The sequence below is a fragment of the Lytechinus pictus genome, chromosome 3, assembly GCF_037042905.1.
Source record: "Lytechinus pictus isolate F3 Inbred chromosome 3, Lp3.0, whole genome shotgun sequence".
Classification (NCBI taxonomy): Eukaryota; Metazoa; Echinodermata; class Echinoidea; order Temnopleuroida; family Toxopneustidae; genus Lytechinus; species Lytechinus pictus.
The window spans coordinates 80,441,295-80,465,459 of record NC_087247.1 but is presented as its reverse complement, the minus strand read 5'-3'; the positions used below and the strand labels follow the sequence as shown (position 1 = coordinate 80,465,459).

The 24,165-nt window shown below is 34.3% G+C and overlaps 1 protein-coding gene across 1 annotated transcript in view; it reads right to left on the bottom strand.

Annotated features, from left to right (window-relative positions):
• Nucleotides 1–4,009: 4,009 nt before the first annotated feature.
• Nucleotides 4,010–24,165, bottom strand: part of LOC129256637 (selenocysteine insertion sequence-binding protein 2-like) — a 33,226-nt gene continuing 13,070 nt past the window's right edge. The window contains exons 9-16 of the mRNA XM_054894796.2: nucleotides 23,840–23,980; nucleotides 22,073–22,230; nucleotides 14,971–15,251; nucleotides 13,842–14,043; nucleotides 12,460–12,565; nucleotides 11,529–11,643; nucleotides 11,166–11,320; nucleotides 4,010–10,648 (exon numbers count right to left, since the gene is read on the bottom strand). Coding sequence (XP_054750771.2) covers nucleotides 9,818–10,648; nucleotides 11,166–11,320; nucleotides 11,529–11,643; nucleotides 12,460–12,565; nucleotides 13,842–14,043; nucleotides 14,971–15,251; nucleotides 22,073–22,230; nucleotides 23,840–23,980 — 1,989 coding nt within the window. The 3' untranslated portion in view covers nucleotides 4,010–9,817. The remainder of the gene's footprint in view (nucleotides 10,649–11,165; nucleotides 11,321–11,528; nucleotides 11,644–12,459; nucleotides 12,566–13,841; nucleotides 14,044–14,970; nucleotides 15,252–22,072; nucleotides 22,231–23,839; nucleotides 23,981–24,165) is intronic.

Below are 24,165 nucleotides of genomic sequence, written 5' to 3'. Positions count from 1 at the left end.
TGTTTTAATATAAATACACCTTGGAGGTATGATTTGGCTGTCTATACTAGAGTTTGCAGGGTCAAGGAATACATTGGGTTAAGTTGAAAGGACAGTCAGGTGTCAGGTATGTCCAAAAATCAAAGATGGCTTCAGAAATGGGGGTCTTAAATGACTGCTGTTACTTAAAAGTGGATGTAGAACATTATAAATACACATTGGGGATATTATTTTGGTGTTTACACTAGGGTTTCAAGGGCCAAATAATACTTTGGGACTGGTTACCATGATATGCAGCTATTCATTTTGCCTTAAAATCCAACTTGGCTTAAAAAATGGGTTCTAAAGTGACTACTGTTACATAAAATATCTACCTGTTAGAAATAATCTTGGTACCTTCCCTTAAATGCATGGGAAAAAGTTATCATATTGTTTCATGAGTTGGTAAGAGCACCCATTTTGATGAAATTTTAGAATCCATCATAGATTCTTTGACAAATTGGAGTACTAACCATCCTTGTTACTTGTCCGAATGTATCATTTGACCCTTCATACCACAATTTGGACACCAACATTATTTCTTGCAGATGAATATTGTAGAACTCTGACCACTATTGAATGATATGAGTCGTTTTAGATTTCTTTTTTAAAAACCCTCTTGTGTTTTAGGCAAACTGGACAACTGCATATCAATGTAACCAGTCCAAACGTATTATTTTAACCATGAAACCATAGTGTGGACACCAAAATCATATCTCCTAGGTGGATTTTAAATGAACTATGTCCATTTTTAAAGTAACAGCAGTCATTTTAGACTCCGATTTTTGGAAGCTTTCTTAGATTTTCGACATACTGGACCACTGACTGTCCTTGTAACTAATGTTCTGCCTTTTGAAACCATGATATAGGCAACAAAATAATATGCACTTGCCAAATAAAACATGAACTATATCCATTTTTAAATACCATCGCGGCTAATTGATACTATTTTTTAAGCCACTGTGGACTTTTGGACATACTTGACCACCAATCGTCCTTGTAACTTATCCCAATTTATTATTTGACCCATTTAACCATGGTATAGGCACAACAAATCATATTCTCGGATATTGAACAAACTACGTTGGGTTTTTTAAAGTAGCAACAGCACTTTTACTCCACTTTTAGAAGCCATCTTGGTTTTTTTAACATACTGGACCAGACTGTCCTTGTAAGTTGTCCCAATGTATTATTTGACCATCGAAACCATGGTCTAGACACCAAAATCATATCTCTCAGGTGGATGTGATGTGAGCTATGTCCATTTTAAGGATTAACAGCCATTTTAAACTCAATTTTTGGAAGCCATCTTGTATTTTTGGGCACACCAGATCACTGGCTATCCTTGTAACTTGTCCGACGTACTACTTCATCATTAAAACAATCGAATGGAAACCAAATTAAAGCCACTTTAAGGAGAATGAAACCCTTGAAACCAGCTGAATCCATATCAAAGAGAAAAATCAAAGAAACATATTGTTGAAAGTTTGAGGAAGATTGAATGAATAATAAGAAAGTTATGAGCATTTGAATATTGAGATCACTAATGCCATGTAGATCCTCCAATAGGCAATGCGACCAAGATCTGTGATGTCACACACGTACAACTCCCTCATTACTTTAGTACTTATTTCACTTATATTCTCACTTTTATAGAGTCTATCACAAGGTGAGGTGTTCTCTTTATGAGAGGACAAGTACAGAGGTTTCACAACGTTATATCATTGATGAATCGTTTGTCATATGATTAGAATGAGCAAAAAGAGATGTTTTGGGGTATATTTTCAGTGTCCAAAAGGGGAGAGTTGTTCATCTGTGACATCATAGATCTTGGTCGCATTGCTAATGGGAGGATCTCCATAGCATTAGTGATCTCGACATTCAAATGCTCATAACTCTTCTATTGCTAGTCCTATTTTACTCAAACTTTTGTTGATCTTATTCTTTGATTTTTCTGCTTTCACAAAAGCTAACTTGCTCCAAGAGTTTCATTCTCCTTTAAGTAAGTAATAGATGAATTGTGGATTTCTTAGACTACGGCAGCCATTTTGGGCGCCATCTTGGATTTTCCTGGTAACCTGGAGTGCTAATATTCACTCTAACTTGTATAAATAAATTCTTTTACCCATTGGACCATGGAATATGAACCCAAATAGAATTCTAGGGTGGATGAGTTATATCCATTTTTAGTGAATATGGCGGCCATCTTGGACGCTATCTTGAAAATAACCACTTTCCCGGATGCGGATTTTTAGTATGTTAATCCTGAGGTCAAAAAGTACAAAATACCGTTGAAAAATCATTTGTTGCAATTTGTTCCGGGTCAAACCATATATTGACCCGTCTAGTATGATCTTTGTAAAAGTAGAAATCAAAATTTATTTTTAAAGATGTATTTTTCAAAGATTTATCTCAGAATAATGTAACTTTTATGAGGTCCTAAAAATGGTTAGAAATTAAATTAATGAAATTTAATTAATTTAGGAGAAAACCACCAATTAATGATAGTTGAAAACCCTACCATTAATCAAACTGTACTCATCAGATCACCATTTTTTATTGCCCTATAAACAAAGGTCTTAGTAACGTGAAAGCTAGCAAGTAGTGTGTGCAGAGATATGCACACACTCATTTGTTAAGCAAACCATGGAATACAATATCATTTGGTCCCTACACAAGAAAAATTCATTGATTTGAAAATGCTTTCATTAACAGCCGATTGATTAAGAGCAACTTGGTATAAAAATATTGCTGAAATGCCCCCTATGTTTTGGAAGTTGAAAGTATGACAGCCCATGATAGTATGATTGGTTGATAATACAGAAGAGGACAAATGTATCAATTTTTTGGGGGGACATTTTCCATTGATTGAAAATATTGTGTATTTTCTTTATTGGGGATGAAGTTCACATTATTTTCAATTGTGAAAGAAATATTGAGTTAAAATAATCTTATAATTATGATTAATGTCTTTGTACAGAATAGAGCATGTAAATAAGGGTTTAATAGGTGAATGGTCACATGCGGCATGTATGTGTTTGGTATTCTGTCAGGCTATTTTACATTCCAATCAAGATTTCATTGATCATATGAACTCAGTAATATTTTGGACATTTACTTCTTATCTTTCACTCAATTCTCCATTATCTCATTCATGTTCAGATCTGATATAGTTAACCTTACATAAGTCAGATTTACAGATATTACACTAGCTTCAAACCAATGCAATGATTTATGAATAGTCTATCCAAAAATTTGAATGGATACATTTTCTTTGGGACCCATAATAGATTTCTATTTCAAATGTAGAGATTTTGTTTTAAAATGAAAAGAATTATTCTTATTTTAAGTTGTTCACAGCTTTTTGTGTTAAGTATATATAGGGACATATAATAAGGAATTTTTTACTAGGTTTATTTAAGAACGAGAATGTACCGAGGAAAACTGGATAATTATGACAGGATTTACTTCAACTTATGTGAATAATGCAAATTTGGCGTATGTAAGGTTAACTGTAAATGAATTATGTATATATGCACTCATTTACTAATACAATGATAGTACTATATTTTTATGAATGCAAAATAATCTATATATCTGTATTTCAATGAAATGTAAATGTCCATAATTCTTATGTATTAAAATACAAAATTAATTTGAATTCCAGCAATTACTTGAACAATGATTTTATTGTGTCTGTGTTATTTACGTCTATGTTAATGGCTTCAGTTTGAGGTGGTGGTTACATGTTCAATGGTATTTCAGGAGGGGGGTAAAATATTGCGTGAAAGCATTTTTGTTGATAATCCTGGATCTGTCCCTGCTCTCACCTGCAATTCAGCAGACTCAATGAATCATACATGCAAAAGTGTTCTCTGAATAATTATCCTGTGTAAAACATCGAAAAACCAAACTGTAACTGCCCCAAAAACTTTTTTTTTCAATCTTAAAAAAAAAAACACCTAGTAAATTCAATAAACTACGCAGAAAATCTGATTAAAGCTGCATTTATTGTACACAAAACAATACTAGCCAGTCCCATATATTATATAACTAGTTCATTGTGGCCAAATCTCCTCATGAGATACATGTTTTATGACACAGAAATATTAAGATGTAAAAGGAAAACAAAATCACTAATTCAATACATATTATCTTATAGCATGTATATTGTAAATTCCATGAACTTAGAAAGAAATATGTTTATAAACCATCAAACATGCTTCCATCCTGAACCTTTATAGAACAATGATCCTAATCTAAAGCCCGTAACAAAGCTTAGCAATGATCATACAACTTATTTCTGATTGATTGCATTGACTACATATCAAGCGTACAATCAATCATTAACCTTTTGTGTTACGGGATCCAGGTTGACACACATACTCCTTAAGAAGAACTGAACATTAATCACTTTGTTCAACTAAGAAACATGTTCTCATGAAGAGAATTGTGTCACAAAAAAACCCTAAATACAGACGAGTCTGCCTCTTGACCTCAGAAATCGGTTCAAATTAGAATATTAATGTTTTGCAATATCTGGTCTAAAATTAAAGCAATTACAGACCTGCCAACCAGTACGATTTTAGCTGTATAAGTACCAATTTGTCAATTATGCAGTACGGGCATACAATTTTTCTGTATTTTGATACCATTTTCTTAAAGATTTCATGATCTACTTTTTTTTCTTTTACTGTGTCTAGAGTTCCGCAGTATGTGTAGCCTATCTGCATTCTATTGTACGTTTATGTGTAGCGCTCTTGTAGCTTCCACATGCATGTTTGTTTTAATATGTAATGTATATAATTTAGTTTTATTAGACCTCACATTTTTCAAACATTGGTTCATATTATTCATAAAAAATACCTTCTGTGGATACAATATTTTTAAAAAACTAGATTTTTTTTTTTAGCAATCATAGCAATGAGATGTCAACCGATTTTGTTAAAACCCAGCTGACTGAGCATGCACATTTTATCATAGAATTCAGTTTTGGCAAAGAAAATACAGTTTTGTGGGTCAAAGATACAATTATATTTCCACAGGTTGGCAGGTCTGTAGTTCCTAGACTTAAAAATTCAACTCAGAGTTTACTATATATAACTGCACCGTTCATTCATTGCATTAAATAAAGGATTATAATAGGATAAATCAAAGAAAATAAAGAGTACATAAGCATATCAATAGTAAACAATGGTTAAAATCAGAGTAAAGAATAATGAATATGGATTAACAGGAGTAAATAAGACAAGAAATCTGTATCATAGAGTACATATTTAACATCTACAGTATCTGTCCTTTACAATAGTTACTCCTTACCACACATATGCATTTAATATCCCAGACATCAGCTTCATGCCTTGCTTTATTTCTAATAATGAAGCCCTCGTAACTTAGATAGTTTGTGGCATTATCCTTTGATATCGGGTAAACATCATTATAAGAGAATTTATCATTTTGAATTTAGCAGGTACATGTTGTAGTAAATCAGGGAGCTTATGAAACCAGAACTGAAGGCAATTAAAATGGATCTTCATCCAAATATTTCATTCATCCTCTTTCCAAACAACACTCCTTATATAAAGTGCTTTGTTTGTTTTGTTCCATCTCAACTCTATCCTCTTTCCTTCTCTCTGGTTTTAAAAAGCTCCCTATCAAATATAACAGTTAAGTAAAGGAGGTAAATCACCTTTCCTATATACCATTCACAACATCACTGCACTTATGCTTATTAAATGAAAATTGTCAACATCATACCACCGTTGTGTGTGAATCTTTGACTAGCCAAACTATCATGGAGCAATGATATCCCCAGTCATTAAATCACAATACACAAATAAAATTTGCAATATATTTTATATTCTTTTTGAGAAATACCCCAATTTTCAACAGAAAAGGGTAAAATAAACTCATTCAGAAATTATAGTAAGCATCAAGTTTTGCAGATTAAGCATATAACTATCAAAACTTTCATGTTCTGCTTGTAGTAAGCATTGTTAAAATATCTTTAATCCCTTTTAACATCCATACAATTTTAAAATATCATAGAGAATAATGTCCCCTTTTCAAGTAATGTAGCTCACTTAGCTAAACAAAACTTTCATTAAATGTATCAGACCAGAGGGGAAACTGTTTGTAATAAAATAAATGACTGCTACTTCCTACTGGGCTCAAGTTATATTTGAGTCAAGTAGATAAACACTTGATTTATCTTTTTTAATTCTGATTCAGCATAATCTAAACATTTCTTTCATTTTTAACATTGATGGCAAGCATGAAGAAAGGCACAATCAATATCAACAAGCGAGGAGATTCATAAGCAGTTGCATGTATACATTGTTACATAGCTGTAAATAATATCAACATACATTTTCCTTTAAGTTCAACATGCATTTAATAATATATATGAATATAATGTGAAGAGGGATGGATTTTAAAAGATATATCGTCATAGCTTAATAATATGATATGTCTACAAATCATGAAAATTCTACTTCAATATAGTACATGATTACTAGGTTACTACTATCCTGAATATAGCAAGCTGATATCTTTACCCGATATTAACTACAATGTACAATGTTCAAATCAAATATATATTTCTACAACATACTATTTACATATTTGTTTAAGCCTTTTGTTTCAGTGCATTAAACAGACTTGTGATTCCTCATACTCCATCTTCATCAATGCTATAAGTATTATCAGGTGTACCTGATTTAATGAAAACAATTCCCTGCACTGCACTGCAAAACAACAGAGAGTAATCAAGAACACCTTTGTGATACCATTTTACAAACCATTCCTGAAGCATGTATACTTCTAAACAACAGTGAGAAAATACCTTTCAAATTCCCTCATTACAATTATTTAATCCCTCAAGTTTCTGAGCTTTGGTGTAAAACATCACATGAAGCTGTCATAATGGGACTGATAACATAACTCCTTACATATAAAGTTCATTCTTCAAGTTCCGGGCTGTCTAGGTTCCTGTCTTACAAAAATATCATTGATACATTCAAACTTAACTATGGAAAGCCAACAGCGCCATAAGGATTTGTCTATTTACCTATTTGCTCATTCCCTCCTTAACAAGAATTACAGTGAGAGACCAAAACAATGACAAAGAAAGTGTATTTGTCATTCATTGTATTTACATTACAGGTATAATGGCAATTATTCATTGTAGATAATGGAATCGCTTTCTTTCTATAGTTGAGATTAATTGGATCAATTACTTTACTTTGTAAGACAGAGGACAACTTTCCACTGGAACCATCATTTTTAATATAAAGTGATGTCTCCTAACTACCATTTAAGCAAAGAAAAAGAAAGTAATACACAATATGGCTTAAATCTTGTATGTTGTAACAAGTCAGTGAGTCCAAGAATCAGGGCTATCATTCTTTACTCCTCCAAATTATAATGGACCCAAAACCATACATTCAATTATTATTCAATTCAAGAAATATTTTTTCACTTTGGCAAAGCAAAATATGAAAACATATCATGATGAAATTACACTCTAAAATCTTTTTACAAGATGTACTCTTTATCAAATGGTAAATCATTACATGCAAAAAAAAATGACATTGTTTTATTAAAATATACATGTACATGCACATCACGCTATTGTAAAGAATTGTTATTTTCAGTGTTATCATAATAACTTTCTAAATATTTATTTTCAATGGGTAACATGCTAGACCGTGTTAGTTTTATGAAACCTGAAAGGAAAACATCTAACAAAACAAAACAATGACCAATCACAAAGGTATTTATTTCAACAAAAATAATATCCAAGGACTTGGCTTCCTTTTACTTTGCTGCTAACAAATGTACACAAACTTCATCAACCGTTGACCAATTTTAATATTGTGATAATAATATCTAGTTCAATTTAGAGCAGTCAAACACGACCTCATCACAAAGATAAATCAAACTTGACACTCTCCCAAGTTAGAACCACAAATCAGAATGACAGTACTTAAATGTTACTGTGGAAGAGAACTAATTTTAATATCATGCAGTTTGACTGTGTCTGAATGTATGCAGAACATTTCTGCCCAAATGGAAAGCATGCCAATTCTAATGTCATACTATAATTGCCAAGTTCTCCTTCAATTCAAGCAATTCCAAAGACTCACGCTCCAATACACCGATTTTCAGTGTTTTCATGTTTGCTTTTTTGAAAGACGTTTATTCTTAAGAAAGAAAAAATTGCTTGAATAAAACATCTTTCATACTAAACTTTACATTAAAAAATGATTTCATGGAAGTAAATGGCTACTTTCATGCAAATCAGGTAACTTCAATCTTAAGATCTCAAGGATAAAGTCATGAAAATATTGTGAAAAGAGTTTACATGCAAACAGAGAAAATACATCCAATAATCCACATGGTTATTTGATGATTCTTGGTTAAAATAGAATACATAAATATTCACATAGCATTAAATCACATTACCATTTTCGAGTCATATTTACATTACACAATGTAAATATCAAATTCATGCACCATTTCTTGATTAATAACACTATCATATTTGCATTTGTTTTTAACTTATGTGTAGAAGCAAATAACAATTATATGCAAAAAAAATCAACACTTATTGAAAACCCAAATATGTATGAACCGTCTTTCAGATTTAAAAGAAAAACACATTCTAACTTGGGAAGACTTCTTCCAAAGCAGCCAAGAATATTACAGGCATCAGCATCATGCATTGATAGCAAACAGAAACGTCAAGTCCTGTATCTAAATATGTTGACTAATACACACAACAATGGTTCACCAAGATACTCATAATCATTCATTAGTAGTAACAAAGGACTGAAAAGATGTGATCCATCAACACATGTCTCTATCTTACACAATGTCTCAAATATTGAAAATCAAATTACACTTCCATACATGATTAGCGTAGGATAAATAAATGTGTATGACGATAATAAGTATGTCTTTGAAAGAACAAGTATTATCATCGATAAAGAGTGTTCTAGGGATGCATTAAAACACATATTTTGGTCTGCATCAATAGCCCGAGCAGTATCAGAGCTTATCCCTAAAAAGGACCGAAATCCGACGAATATCCCATAGGCTTCTGTACAAAATTTGCCATTGAATATGAGAGCTTATTAAACAGTTTAATGCGCATGGGCAAATATACAACGCGTACAACAATAAATGTGCAGCGTAGAGCACGGCTACGCTCGATGACACCGTAGTGAACTACATGCAAGTCGCATGTCTACGACTAAAATTGATCTTATGAAGTGATAACTGCATAATGTGATAAGTGATATGACTTGTTACATGAAACTGCTCCCTCTTTTTCTTTGGGGGGTGGAATAGATGATAATAATTATATTAGATGGCTTTATTTCATGAAATACCAGAAAAATTCCACTCGTGAGGGCAAATATTCCACTCATCTGCAATTCATAGAATATTTTCCTGAACTCTTGGAATATTTCTGGTATTCCATTCTCAACCATTCAATATAATATAACTATTACATCAGATAAAACTAAGAAAATGTCCAGGGAATAATTGCATAACAGATTATGAAATGAAATACACATGTTGTTAATAACCAGACAGTCGTTAATATACATTGACTCAATGTAGCAGAGAGGAATCAATGCCAATATTTCCTTAACACATGTTTTAAACACTAGCTTCCAACAAAGTATTATTTTGGTTTTTTACAGAATTAAGAATCAAAACAGTAACTCACTCTAAACCACAAGTAAGACACAGTGTATACGTCTGTTGTAGTAGGCATTTTACTGCCTTGCTAGGGTGAGTTGTTACTGGATTTCTCTTCTTTCTTTTCCTCTGTTCCTTTCTTGGTCATATCCCCACCACCATCTCCAGTATTATCATTAACAGTAAGGCTTTCAATACATTGCTGTGCTTCAGCAACCCAATCAGCCACACGCTTCTCAGGAGCACCGTCTTCCGGTAGAAGGATACCGGTCTTGATGACTTCTGCCTCCTCATCATCATCTTCCTCTTCCTCCTCTTCTTCATCTTCATCATCATGATCCTGATCATCTAACCCAGCTTCAAGCTCTTCTAATTCCCGTCTACTGACATCTTCTTTGCTCCCCTCCTCTAGATCTTGATCTCCTTCACCTGCTGTCAACGTACGTGAGGATGTCTCAGACATGACATAGTCTTTGCTGCTGCCTCCTCCATCTTTCTCTTCCTTCTGGATAGTATCATCAGTAGAGTTACTGATAACGCTACCAGTACCAGTGAAAGACAGGCTTCTTATAGGAGCACCAGGATGTTGACCTGCATCACTACTATTACCCCCTCCTCCTCCTTGTGGACTATAGGTAGGTGTAGTTGGTGTATCTGGTTCAATCTCTCTTCCTTGGCTATCTACCTCAGGTTCAGGGTTAGGATAATTCTCAGATATTGGTTCAGAGATGACAGAGCTGAATGAGATGGCACTGCATCCCGAGAGATTACGAATATGACCCATGTGATGGCGATGCTTGGCCATACGAGCTGCGCTAGCAGCATTGGCTGCTTCCAACTCCTGTTGGAATTTACATACCATGTCAGCATAAGCATTTCTAGCCCGGGTAGATAGGTCCAACAGCTGCTTGTATGTATCCTGAGTAGGCAAAAGGAAAGTGATGAAAAGTAATAATATTCCTGGAATCACATGGAAATTTGCTCTGATTTTTTTTATTTTATGACTACAACATAAATTGACTGGTGTACAGCTGTTTGACATAGAAATTATATAGCATGACTTAAAAAAATTTAGTTCCTAATTGCCAAAACTGCTTATAAAATTTGAAAAACCATTACACGTGTGACATCCATATATATATTTTATATTTTCAAATTTTTGATTAATCCTTTTTAACTTCACTCATACATGAAGACCACAACACAATGCATTTCTAAACTTCAAGCCAATTTGTCAAGTCAATGTGTCGGGCCAACTATCACCATCTCATTCTTCAGCCTCTGTCTGCTTTGTTCATGATAAAAAACAAGGATCATTCAATTTCATTTTAGCAGTATTCATAATTTTCAGTTTCTTTATTTCTTCATCACTACAAAAATCTTGAATTAAATCAATGCATCATGATCTATGATTAAAATGAAGAATGAAAATATACCTCAGCACCATCATAATTGAATATTCCCACTACACTGACTGGTACTACTTTATTGACTGCTCTCCCTAACGCCTTCCGACCCAAAGCAAAGATCAAAGGAACATTCTGTTCGCTGGCTAATGCACTGATTCTATCCATCGCTTCATCAAGACCACCTTAAAGAAAAAGAGAAAACAATAAGGGAACATATAATTATGTTTTACATTTCTTTGTGGAAATAATTTCATACTTTTAAAACTTCTTTAAGAGAATTCAGCAAAACTCAAGAAAACTTCCATCATTCTGATGCGCGGGATATTGCAACTGTTTCTAGTTTAGAATAAGTTGAAAAAATGAAGTGCCAATTTTAGATTTCAAACTCACCTTTTGATTGAATCCTCTCCAGATTAGGAGAGACCACTACACATTTGATCTTCTTTAATTTGAGATGTTTGGTAACTTCCCGAAGACCCATCACCAAACGGCGTTTCATCTTGGCCTAAAGATATCAGCAATGAAAAGAAAGCAGTCATGCAGAACATTCTGCAACAAAGTCTAACTGTCTATGTTCCAAAACAAAACATACTTAGTCATTATATATCATCCCAATATTGGTTAGACCAACACTAGAAGGAACTTTCCCTTTTCCCTAGCTACAGATGTCAAGAGAACTAGGCCCCTTAGATTTGGCTCAGCATGACTACTCTATTTCAATTTATTCAACCATAAACTATAATAAAATATAACATAATTAAATTAAACACATCAATCATAATACAAATTTGTTGAGTCAATATTTGAAGCAAATGGTAGGGGCCAACATAATAATAGAATTTACCATGCAAATTACAATGTAAGTTACTATGTATGCATTGCTTCAACCCATAAAATAAATGGGTCTTTTTTTCATTTCAATGGCATTTTTGGTGACGTTCATTTTTAAACATACTTGTGGTCAGAATAGTAGAAATAAAAGTCAAAAACAAAGAAAGTTCATTGGGTATTCTTTAAATGTTCATATACTGCTCTGCATTAACATGGATAAAATTATGCAAATTAATTTAGATTCCACTATCTAATTCATGGAGAGTTGTATTCAGTCCATCTCAGATAAAATATTTATATAACAGTATTTCAAACATTTCAGTGTGTTTTGTCAAAATGCTGTATGTAGATATGAACTGGTAGAGTAATAATTGGAGATTCTTCACACACTTGTTTAATCATAATTATATCAAAAAAGTTTTATTCTTGCATTGTCGGGGCATATATACATTTACAAATTTATTTTTGATTTTGTGGAGTTGTTTCCTACCTTTGCTGGATCTTTGTGATATTGTCGATCTTGAAACTTGACGAGAGATTGAAGAAGAGTTGTACAGCATGCATCTATGTCTTTATCCAATACTTGATTGCAATACCTAAATAGGTAACCAACATACAACAGAACTAGTATATTAATAACTCCTTTGTGCATTGACATGGGCCCAATCTTATAAAGAATTGAAAATATTTCAACTGATCTAAAATACAGATAGCCAACAACCCAAACATCTGAAATGCATGTGTCTGTTCAAAATCAAATATGATGTATATATCTGCGAGCATCAGTCTCTTGACAAATAAATGTACTCCTCCTCATTTCCAAAAGACATTGAGTACTTTTCATATTCAAATATTGATAACATTGATGTATTTTGATAGTTGTGACTGATTGGATCAATAACAACTCATGGAGACCTATAAAACCCTATGTATCGTAATCTGTTTTACCTTCTGATTTCACAGATGATCTGTTAATGAGATAATTAGTGCTTTTCACCAAAACATTGTGAAATCAAATGTATTAAAGAAGCATGTAATATCTGATATATTTCTCATAATTCATTTATTAATGTTGACATATAACAGTGTTTGCAGGTGTAGTTCTAATTTTCTTATACATATTTATCTGTTTATAATACAACATTAAACACTATTTGGAGAGTTCTTGTATCAATGGCACTTGTTTAACATGCATGCTGTACAAGTATTTTAATTCATGACCATGACAGATTAAAAAGAAATTCTATGCACAAGATATGTCCAAGCAAAGAAGTGAAAGAAAATAGAGTGAGTAGACCTTGCTACACAACTTTGGTCAGTGGATAGTGCTTCCTTCACAACAAGACTTATATTACAGTACTCACAACAATAAACAGGACTTCCTTTGTACAAGCTCTCACAAAGGGAGCATTGAGTTTTTTTGTTTTTTTTTCAATGGACTCCCTAGAAAGGCTTTCCCATGACCATGTACTACATTTCTTAATCCCTTGTCATTTATAGAGGTGAAGCTTAAAATGAACATTTGATTTACAACATTAACAGATTAAATGACTGAATTAACATGTTCATTCAATGCATATAAACACCAATAAGAAAATATATATACTTGCACAAAAAGTGAGAAAACTCACAACTGTGGTGAGCATTAGTAAGAGATAATCAGATGACTGAATTCTGATGACACCAACAACTCTGTTAAAAGGCAGTATTTTTTTACTGTACAAACTGGATGAATAATAGAAGCAACAATATAAAGGATACATGAATAAAATGCCAACAAAACAGAGATATCAAATGAAGGAATCAAATGAATTAACAGCATGTAAAATGGTAAATATCTGTTACAAATGGAAAGAGATATTGTATACTCACTCTCTAAACCTTCTACTGTGTATCTTTGTAGCAACCTGGGTTGGATTGCTACGTCCCATACCAGTAGCCGGGCTTGATAAGCCTGAGCTCAACGGAGATCCAGGAGACAGAGGGCTCATACTCAAGGGTGACATCTGACTCAAAGGTGAAAGGTCACTCTGAGACGCATTGAACCCTGGGAAGGAACCTCGATCACTTGGAGCTGTGAAGGAAAATGAAAGCAATGTATGGTCGATGTTCCTGTCAGTGGAGAGAGGTGACAGTCTTTGGCTTGAGTGTATGGTTAGTAGGTCAACAGGTTCATTACTGTCTAAAAAGGCATCTTGATACAGGGTGCTACATAACTTTTTAGAAGCACTTGGAAAATACTTGCCCCTAAATACATTTCACTTGCCCGAAAAAAATCCTTCAAAATAATGTTTTACCGCTTCAAAAAAAAAGTACTACGATTTTATATACCATTGCCCCTTTCTTCTCTTTTTAACTTGAACTATTGTACCTTTTTGTCTTTACTTCAAAACACTTGCCCGACTCTAACTTTTACTTGCCTTGGGCAATCGGGCAAGCGCTTATGTCGCATCCTGTTGATATACAGTAGGAGCTAAATTAAGTGGCTTTGAAAACTTTTCCATCACTTTCAATATCACCACCATCGATCATCATCTTCATCGTCATCATCATTTTCATCATCATCTTCATCTTCGTCATCATCAACTTCATCATCATCATCATCATCAATATCACCACCATCATCATCTTCCTCGTCCTCCTCACCATCACCATCATCATCATCACCACAGAGCTGCCAAGTTGTATTTTGCACTTTCAGTATTCTTATCCCCCAAAATCAGTATTTTGACCAAAAAATCAGTATTTTTACCGTGTGAGATAAATATTTTGTATTTTTCCCCAAAAAAGTGTATTTCATAATAAAATGCTTTTTTTTTAATACAAAAACATATTTTTTAAGGAAAAAAACGTACAGCCGTATTTTGGTTGCAAAAATGTACTAAATACCGCTAGAACGTACTGGTTGGCAGGTCTGTCACCATCATCATCATCATCATCAATATCACCATCCTCCTCCTCCTCCTCCTCACCATCATCAGCATCATCATCATCATCATACCATCTTGTGATAATCCCTGAGAGAATCCATGAGAGAATCCATAGGAGAATCCTTGTGAGAATCCTTGTGATAAGCCTTGAGATAAACCCTGTGATAATCCCACAGATACACCCCCATCATTGCTCTCAATCGGATCAACAACTTTTTGTGTTGCTTCTCCTTTTTCATCCTCTCCTTCCTCATCTTCTTCCTCTTCTTCTTCTCCCTCCTCTTCTCCTTCTTCCTCCTCATCTCCATCCTCTTCCTCATCATCATCATCGTCGTCATCACCAGCTGGTTCTCTGCAATAAGTAAAAAGAGGTAAAAAGACTGGTGTCACTTCTTATTGATTCCTGCTCGTTACCTTTACAAATACACACCTACATACACTGAATATATTTAGTTGTGTTTTTTTTTCCAATTCAGCCCAAATCATTGCCACAGTTCTAATGACTATGACATTAAATATTACATTTACTCAACAATATACCACTGACATTCTTAAAAGCTTGTTAAGAATGCTTCATGCATCTCAACGTATATCAAAAAGTATTGGATTCATTTACAGTGTTCTTGTTCCCGGCAAATTCAAGGAATCCTATTATGCACTCTTTTGGTACACCAGGATGGTGTTTCATAAAGCAGTTAATAAGTTACCAGGTATGCATTATTTTTTTAATGAATGGTGGTACTTTCTTTGGTGATAAAGAAGCTTTTTAAACATTATTGAGTGCATTCAAATCATAAAATATATTTCACATTACTTTGTAATAGCGCTAAGTACATGCTGAACAATACGGCCACCTCAAAACTTTTTTAAAATCTGGACGCTCACATCTCTTTATTTCGTTTATGGATTTTTTGTGTGTATATTGTCACTCTTGTGATTACTTATGTGACCATCCAACAAGCTCCATTTAGATAGATTTAAGTTAAAAGAAAGTTAAAAGAAAGTTGTCTGCTGAGGTAATACCCCCATCTCACTAGATGGCGATTCCACTGCGATCGTCAAAAATCGACAAAGCGTGGGATAACGTAGCTTGATCGTGCCTTGATCTTCTCAATCTTCTCCGTCGTACCTTGATCTTTTCTGAAGCGGCAAGGATCGCCACCATCTTTATGGTCGCCACAAAATTTTGAACATGTTCAAAACTTACGTAGCGAGATTGCAGAGGTGCTAAAGCGCATCACAATCGAGTCATGAGCGTATTACAAACGACATATTCGTAGCTGTAACGGAGCCCCAACGCATAAAGCGTAGTATAAGCGCATTAAAAACAGCACCGATCGCCCATGGTTTTCAGGCCCGTTCCCAAGACAATTCTGCTACGCTGCTTCCGTTTACAAGGCGACTGCCTTGCGCTCGACACGCTTCTCACAGCTTCCACCACGACGCTTCCTTCTTTGGGTGGCATGTGGCACACGTTCTCAGCCCGCTACAGGCGTTCGCGTTGCGCTTTTGCTGCGCCGCGGATTATCATATTTGCAACAGATTACGAGGCGATACCACGGCGTTTTCAAACATACCTCCCAGAAAAAGGACCAGAAAAGGGAAAGCTGCCCAAGCTACCCCACTTAGGCCGGCGGTCGAAGAGGAAGATCAAGGGGTTATGGTGGTGGTAGAGGAGGAGGAGGTAGAAGAGGAAGAGGAGGGGGTACAGGAGGAGGATGAAAATCTTACTGCTGAGCCAGCTGGAAAGAGAAAAAAGACGCTCACATGTCTTGATGACGAAATGGGTTACCTCTGCAGAAATAAATCAATTGATTATGTTTTGAAAATAAATTGAATTCTTACCACAGTGACGTACAGTAGACAACATCAAATTTTGTTAATGATTCGATCACTAATGTATTGATTGGGAAAGGCAATCTTTAGGGAGATTCTGGCATTGTGCCCCCCTCTCTCTCCCTTTTTATGAGTGCTCTCACATCAGTAGACTACTTCTTGTCAGCAAATTTGAAAGAAATTTACCAAATATTTTTGAGTGACAAACTTTGTGGAAAAAAATAAAAAGAATATCAGAGATTTTTATGCTCTTTTATGAAATTCTGGATGCATCCCTCATATTAACTATTAGGCTCATCGACATGTTTTGAATGAAATTTTAAAAATATTGTATATTATGACTTAGGTGACAGCCAGGATCGAACCCTGTATCTATTTGGCCTCCTCCTTCTCCTGTCCTCGCATTCAACTTTTAACTGATGTTCTTTTAGAATGCCAAGATGTATAAGTCCAACCAAATTCTGGACATCCATGTTGGTCGGAGGTTGGCAATCGACTGAAAAATGTGTCATGTGCCGCGATTAGTTTGCCGATTGCTTGAAATTGTTTCAAGAGCCCATCATGAACGTAACATAATCGCTTCATTCGTAGCACCACCGTACCGAGGTCCTAATTAGCGTATGAGCCTCGTTGTACGATCGCTTTGATCGCAGAAGCAGCGCATCACATCTGCCTCGAATCGTCGCAAGAAAGTGGCATCGTCGTACTTTCAGCGTATTACCATCGCCTTCAGCGCAGGTCGGTCGCATAGAAGTTGCAGTGCAATCGTCTTGCAGGCTAAAAATAGAATTTGAGGAAGATTCTGCTACGATTTGCGGGATTTACACAGATCGCCATGGTCGCCACGATCGCCTTCCTAGTGAGATGGGGGTATAACATGAACAATTACGATACTAGTCCAGGATAAACCTTGTTTTTTTATATATACAATATTTTTTTAATGGTTTCTTGTCAATTCGAGGGTGCTGATTACGAATCTGAATGATGCCACTCGTGTAACCTTGAGCATTTTCCGTAAATTGGCAAAATCCAATATGGCCGCCAAAATATGCAAATTACCCATGAAAATCATAAAATTGTCCACACATTGGCTATGAAATTCATGAAATTGTGTGGCAGGAGTGAAATACTCTGTCAAAAAATAATTTTTGACAAAATATTTATTTTCCTGATATTCAAAATGGCCGCCATAAGCCCCTGTATACTCTATTATGTACAATATGAATAGGGAAAACTAATTTTCACAAAAATGAGCACTAAACTGCAAAAAAATCGCGATGTATGAACGAAGTAATATATGCAAATCATCATTACTAACGAGATATATCATTTATTATGTCATATATGGGAACATTGCAGTATTTTGATATCTAAAATAGCCGCCACTGGCCCAAACAGTATTGCGTCTAATGGCAATGGGGGCCAAAAAATTCACAAGAGTGATCACTAAAATGCATATTATTAAGATTAAATGAGTGGAATACTGACTAAAAACATAATTGTTAACGAAATATATTATTAATATGCCATGTATGTGATGAATGTTGTATTTTGATATTCAAAATGGCTGCCAAAGGCCCTAAAAGTATTATGCACCATGAGAAAGAGGAGCAAAGAAATCACAAGAGTGAGCTCTAAAATGCATATATATGTGATAAATTAATGGGATACTGTCTAAAAACGTATTTTCTAACAAAATATATCATTCAGGTTTCAAGTTTGTGTTAAATACTGTATTTTGACTTTCAAAATGGCCGCCATAGACATTAACTGTATTATGTACAATGCAAATTGGGAAACCAATATTCACAGGAGTGAGCACCATAAATGCACGTAATAGTGATCTATGAGTAAAATATTGTCTGAAAGCATAATTTCTATTAAGATATATCATTTATTCTGCCAGTTAGGTGATAAATACTGTTATTGGAATGTCAAAATTGCCGCTACAGGCCCTTACGGTATTATGCACAATGTGAATGGGAACAAATCATTTCAACAGAATTTGGCTTTGCTTGGCCAAATGGTGATGTATGAGTGAAATATTGTCTGAAAACATGATTTATAACAAAATGTATCATATCTTTTGTAATTTAGGTGATAAATACTGTATTTCAACATTCAAAATGGCTGCCATATGCCCTTTTTGTGAACATTATTTGTCTCCATTCAAATTGTATATTATACGATAAGGGCCTATGGTGGCCATTTTCAATTTAAAAATGCAGCATTTATCACCTTAATTACACAACATTATGATATATCTCGTTAGAAACCATGGTTTTAGACAATATTTCACCCTTAGATCACAATTCACAACTATATGCAATATTTAGAGTCAAGCAAAGCCAAATTCTGTCAAAATTCTATGTCCCATGTTACAATGTACACAATACTTTTAGGACCTACGGCAGCCATTTTGGATTTCAAAGTACAGCATTTATTACCTCCACGACCAATATGTGATGTATTTAGTTAGAAACCATGTTTAAGACAATATTTTTACTCGTACATCACAATTATATGCATTTTATGATTCTCAATCTTGTGAAAATTAGTTTCCCTATTCGCATGTTACATAATATAGTTAGGGCTTGTCGAGGTTATTTTGAATGTCAAAATACAGTATTTATCACCTATATGGCAGAAGAAATGCTATAATTTATAAAAAAATATGTTTTCAAATAACATTTTACTCATACAACAGGATTATATGGATGTCATAGTCAAGCAAATCCAAGTTCTTACAAAATTTTATGTCCCCATTCACATTGTAGATAATACTGTTAGTGCCTATAGGGGCCATTTTGAATTTCATAATACAGCATTTATCTCATGCATGACAAAAGAAATGATATGTCTTGCTATAAAACATGTTGTCAGACAATATTTTACTCGTAGATCACAATTACATGCATTTTATGTTTCTTACTCGTGTGAAAATTAGTTTCTCCATTCGCATTGTACATGACAAATATAGGGCCTATGGTGGCCATTTTGAATTTCAAAATGCAGCATTTATCACATAAATGGCATATTAACAATTATGTTTTTAGTCAGTATTCCACTCTTTATCTTAATAATATGCATTTTAGTGCTCACTCTTAATTGTCATTTTTGTTGGCCCCGGCCATTGCCATTGTACATAATACTGTTTGGGCCAGTGGGCTATTTTAGATATCAGAATACAGCAATGTTCCCATATATGACATAATAAATGATATATCTCGTTAGTAATGATGATTTGCATATATTACTTCGTTCATACATCGCGATTTTTTGCAGTTAGTGCTCATTTTTGTGAAAATTAGTTTTTCCTATTCATATTGTACATAATAGAGTATACAATGGCCTATGGCGGCCATTTTGAATATCAGGAAAATAAATATTTTGTCAAAAATCATTTTCTGAGAGAGTATTTCACTCCTGCCACACGATTTCATGCATTTCATAGCCAATGTGCGGACTATTTTATGATTTTCATGGGTAATTTGCATATTTTGGCGGCCATATTGGATTTTGCCAATTTGCGGAAAATGCTCAAGGTTACACGAGTGGCATCATCCAGATTCGTAATCAGCACCCTCGAATTGACAAGAAACCATCAAAAAATATTGTATATATAAAAAAACAAGGTTTGGTCAAGTTTCTATGGGGCCTATCCTGGACTATACCATCCAGCTAGTTATCGGTGTTCTTTACTTGTCCAGCCATTTATAGACTCCAGGACTACTACATATACTCTGTTTATGTTTCCTGTGAAACTATTGAGCCCATGAGCTCTTGCTAATTCAAAGAACACTTTGAAAGGTGTCCAGTGAATGAGAAGACAATGGAAGCTTACCACCATTGTGTTGTTTGCTTGCTGTTTGAAACTCTGTGAAACACTGGCACCTGGCCATGCATTACATTGTTACTAGGGGTGCTGAACATTGTTAGAGCACCCCCAATAACAATAGATAATCCACTATGGCCTGGGGGCCGTTTCATAAAGCTGTTCGTAAGTTAAGAGCGACTTTAAGAACGACTGGTGAACCTTTCTTATGCGCTAAACCATCGCCAATGAATATACCGTTTACCACAAGAAAGGATCACCAGTCGTTCTTAAAGTCGCTCCTATCTTACGAACAGCTTTATGAAACACCCACCAGGACCCTTATGAAACAAGTGCTGTATGTGAATGTCACTACACATTGTACACATAGTGTAACATGACCGTTTGTACACTCCAAAATCATAAACTCTTGCACTTCAGTCTCCTATGCTCTCCTGTAAATTCAATCTCCCAAGCTCTCCTTACTTTAATTAAACTAAAATTATTAAATTGAAGATAGGGTGAACACATAATAATTAGAACTTAACACGATGAAGTCCAGATCAGCACTGACTTTTCTTTCCAATCTAATCTTCTGGGAAGTTCTGCCAATGTACCCACATTGGATAATCATAGAAATCAACCAATCAAATATAAGGAAAATGGTATGAACTATAAAATGAACTAACCCTATCTAAAAATAAGAACCAATCAGGGAATAGAGAAGGGTGGTCATGAGTTAAACTGAATCCTAATGAGAATTAAACAATAAGACCATGTGGAGTGGAAAGCTAATGGAAAACCAGGAAGCATGACTGAGGGGAAACTGAATGAAAGAATGAAATGCAATGAACCTGTGTTGCTATGTGAGATGTATTGTGGAGATGGAATGAAAGATGAGATCATGACAATGTATGTGGATTGTGAGGATGGAAAGAATGATGAGATGAGTTGGAATGGAAATAAACAAGTTGAATGTAAACAATAAAGTATGGAAAGCCAAATGTAAGAGTACAGATTAAATAAATAAACCCAGCAAAATTTACTGTTACAATAGCAAAAGCGGGTATATGTATGTCCCTCTAAATTCTCCCAACATGGACATCACTTATGGACACTAGTACAGTCAAAGAATTCCCTACTAATCAAATTCCTCTACAACATTTCTATTACAGTTCTGGTTATATTCACCATAAGCCTGGCCCTCAAAATCTGTAAAGACACCAAGCAAGAATTCCACTTTGCTCTTCTAAATACCAATAGTAAAGTGAATAAACCACTCTATTTGCAAACATTGCCTGTAACTGATAAAATACATTTTCTTCATTTCATACCTTACACACTGCCCAGTATGTGCAAAAAAAAGGTGACAAGACATGTGTGAAGTTAATTAACTAGAAAAGACTACTACTATAGCTAAAGCTGGGTAACTAATCAAGCAGATTTTAAGATAATGTTTTGACCCATAATTGACAAAAAAACTTTAAATATCCTCAAGTCACCATTACAACTTAAATACTCACTCATCAGAGAGGCGACTCTCTTCAAGGGTTCTCAACCTTTTCTTCTCCTCTCTTTCTTTCAAGATTACCCTTTTAAGAGCGCTTGGTTTTTTCTTTGTTGGTAATTCTCTCTCCTTCCCTCTCTTTACAGGAGCAGATATGTCAAGAGGATTATGACCCTGTCAATAAGAAATTGAAAAAATAATGTGAACGGCATACAGACATTGGTAACAGTAGAGAAAAAAGTCACTAAATATATCAAAGCCGTAGAGATTTTTCTTAAAGGACAAGTCCACCCCAACCAAAAATTGATTTGATTAAAAAGAGAAAAATCCAACAAGCATAACACTCATCAAAATCGGATGTAAAATAAGAAAGTTATGACATTTTAAAGTTACGCTTAATTTCACAAAACACTTATATGCACATCCTGGTTGGTATGCAAATGAGGAGACTGATGACGTCATCCACTATTTCTTTTGTATTTTATTATATGAAATATGAAATATTCTAATTTTCTCCTCATTGTCAAGTGAAACAGTGATTGATTCCTCCCTGAACATGTGATTTTAGCATTGCTTAATACTATATGATTCAGTCAAGTCGGTTCCTATGGTCATATCTGTAAAAAATGAAATATTGTATAATTCAAACAATAAAAAACAAAGGAAATAGTGAGTGATGGACATCATCGACTGACTCATTTGCATGTCACTGAGTTGTGCATATCACTGTTGTGTGAAAAATAAGCGAAACTTTAAAATGTCATAACTTTCTTATTTTACATCCGATTTTGATGAAATTTTCATTGTTATGCTAGTTTGATTTTTCTCTATTAATTCAAATCAAAATTTTGCTGGGGTGGACTTGACCTTTAAGTTGACAGATACCCTCTAACATCACTTTTGGCTAGTATTCAGCTATTAGGCTTATGTATAGATATGTATTAAATTATGTATTAAATTGAGATGCCAAGTTGTGTGAAAGTTTTTTTATCAAATTGGGTAGTACTTGGTAAAGAGAAAACATTCTTTTTGTAATTTTTGTTTAATTAAACAGAAGTTGTGAACAGAAAGAGAATGTACAGCTTGATAATGTCTCAAAGTATTAAGGTTGAAACAAGAACATCGTTCCTTTCATAAAGGCGAAAAGTATAGAACATTTGCTTCATGTGATCAAACCAAGCTAGATTAGTATTTCATAAGCTATTTAAGTTATGCCAGACTTTAATCATGGCTTGAACCAATTACTCTGTGCTAAGGCACCTACATACAAGTATATCATACACCACATAAAATGGTCACCAGTTGCGTGTAAAGTCACACATATCTTATACAACACATTTATGAAAAGACCCCTGGTGAGGAATTCACTTTGTTACCTATCACATGGGGAGGGGGATGCAATGATATTTGTAAACACATTTTTTTCAGCCATTGGCTGCCAAATGTGTATTGTTTTTGGAATAAATAAACCATGAATATTGTAATCGATTGAAAGTCAGTTATGGTCACAAAATCAAACATAAGTCTTCCAATTGCGGATCTCCTTAAAAATGAATAGAAAAAATTGAATTGAACCATCGATGGATATTAAGCTTATAAATTTCTAGAAAATTCTTGCAAAAATATTTGTTTTTCAGTTTTGTTATTTTTCTTCAGTGCTTGACATGTTTTTCATATTTGATGGTTGGAAGGTCAATACTTTTAGAGCATGATGTGGCACCCTTCACCAGATAAAACATTAGAATACCAAATATATCAAGAATCAATGTAGAAGTAGACCTACCCTTGTTATATCCTTGACCTGTCTTGTTTGTGAGTATGGAGCCATTGTAGCTACAGTCAGGGCAAATTGGACATTTCTACTAGGGGCTACCGGCCCTATATTCATCATCTGTTGCTTCGCTCTTATCTCCTGCTGTTGTTTCTGTTCATGTATCAAGTTTATAAAAAGGAACATTAGAGTATATGTGTTTTAGTTCATCTATCGTGGCATTGAAGGCTAAATTACATGTAATGTAATTGCAGCAAACAATGATTTCATGACAAAGTCCTGTAAAATTAAGGTTAACTGTCACTGTATCATTGTAGATACACATGTAGAGTGGGTAC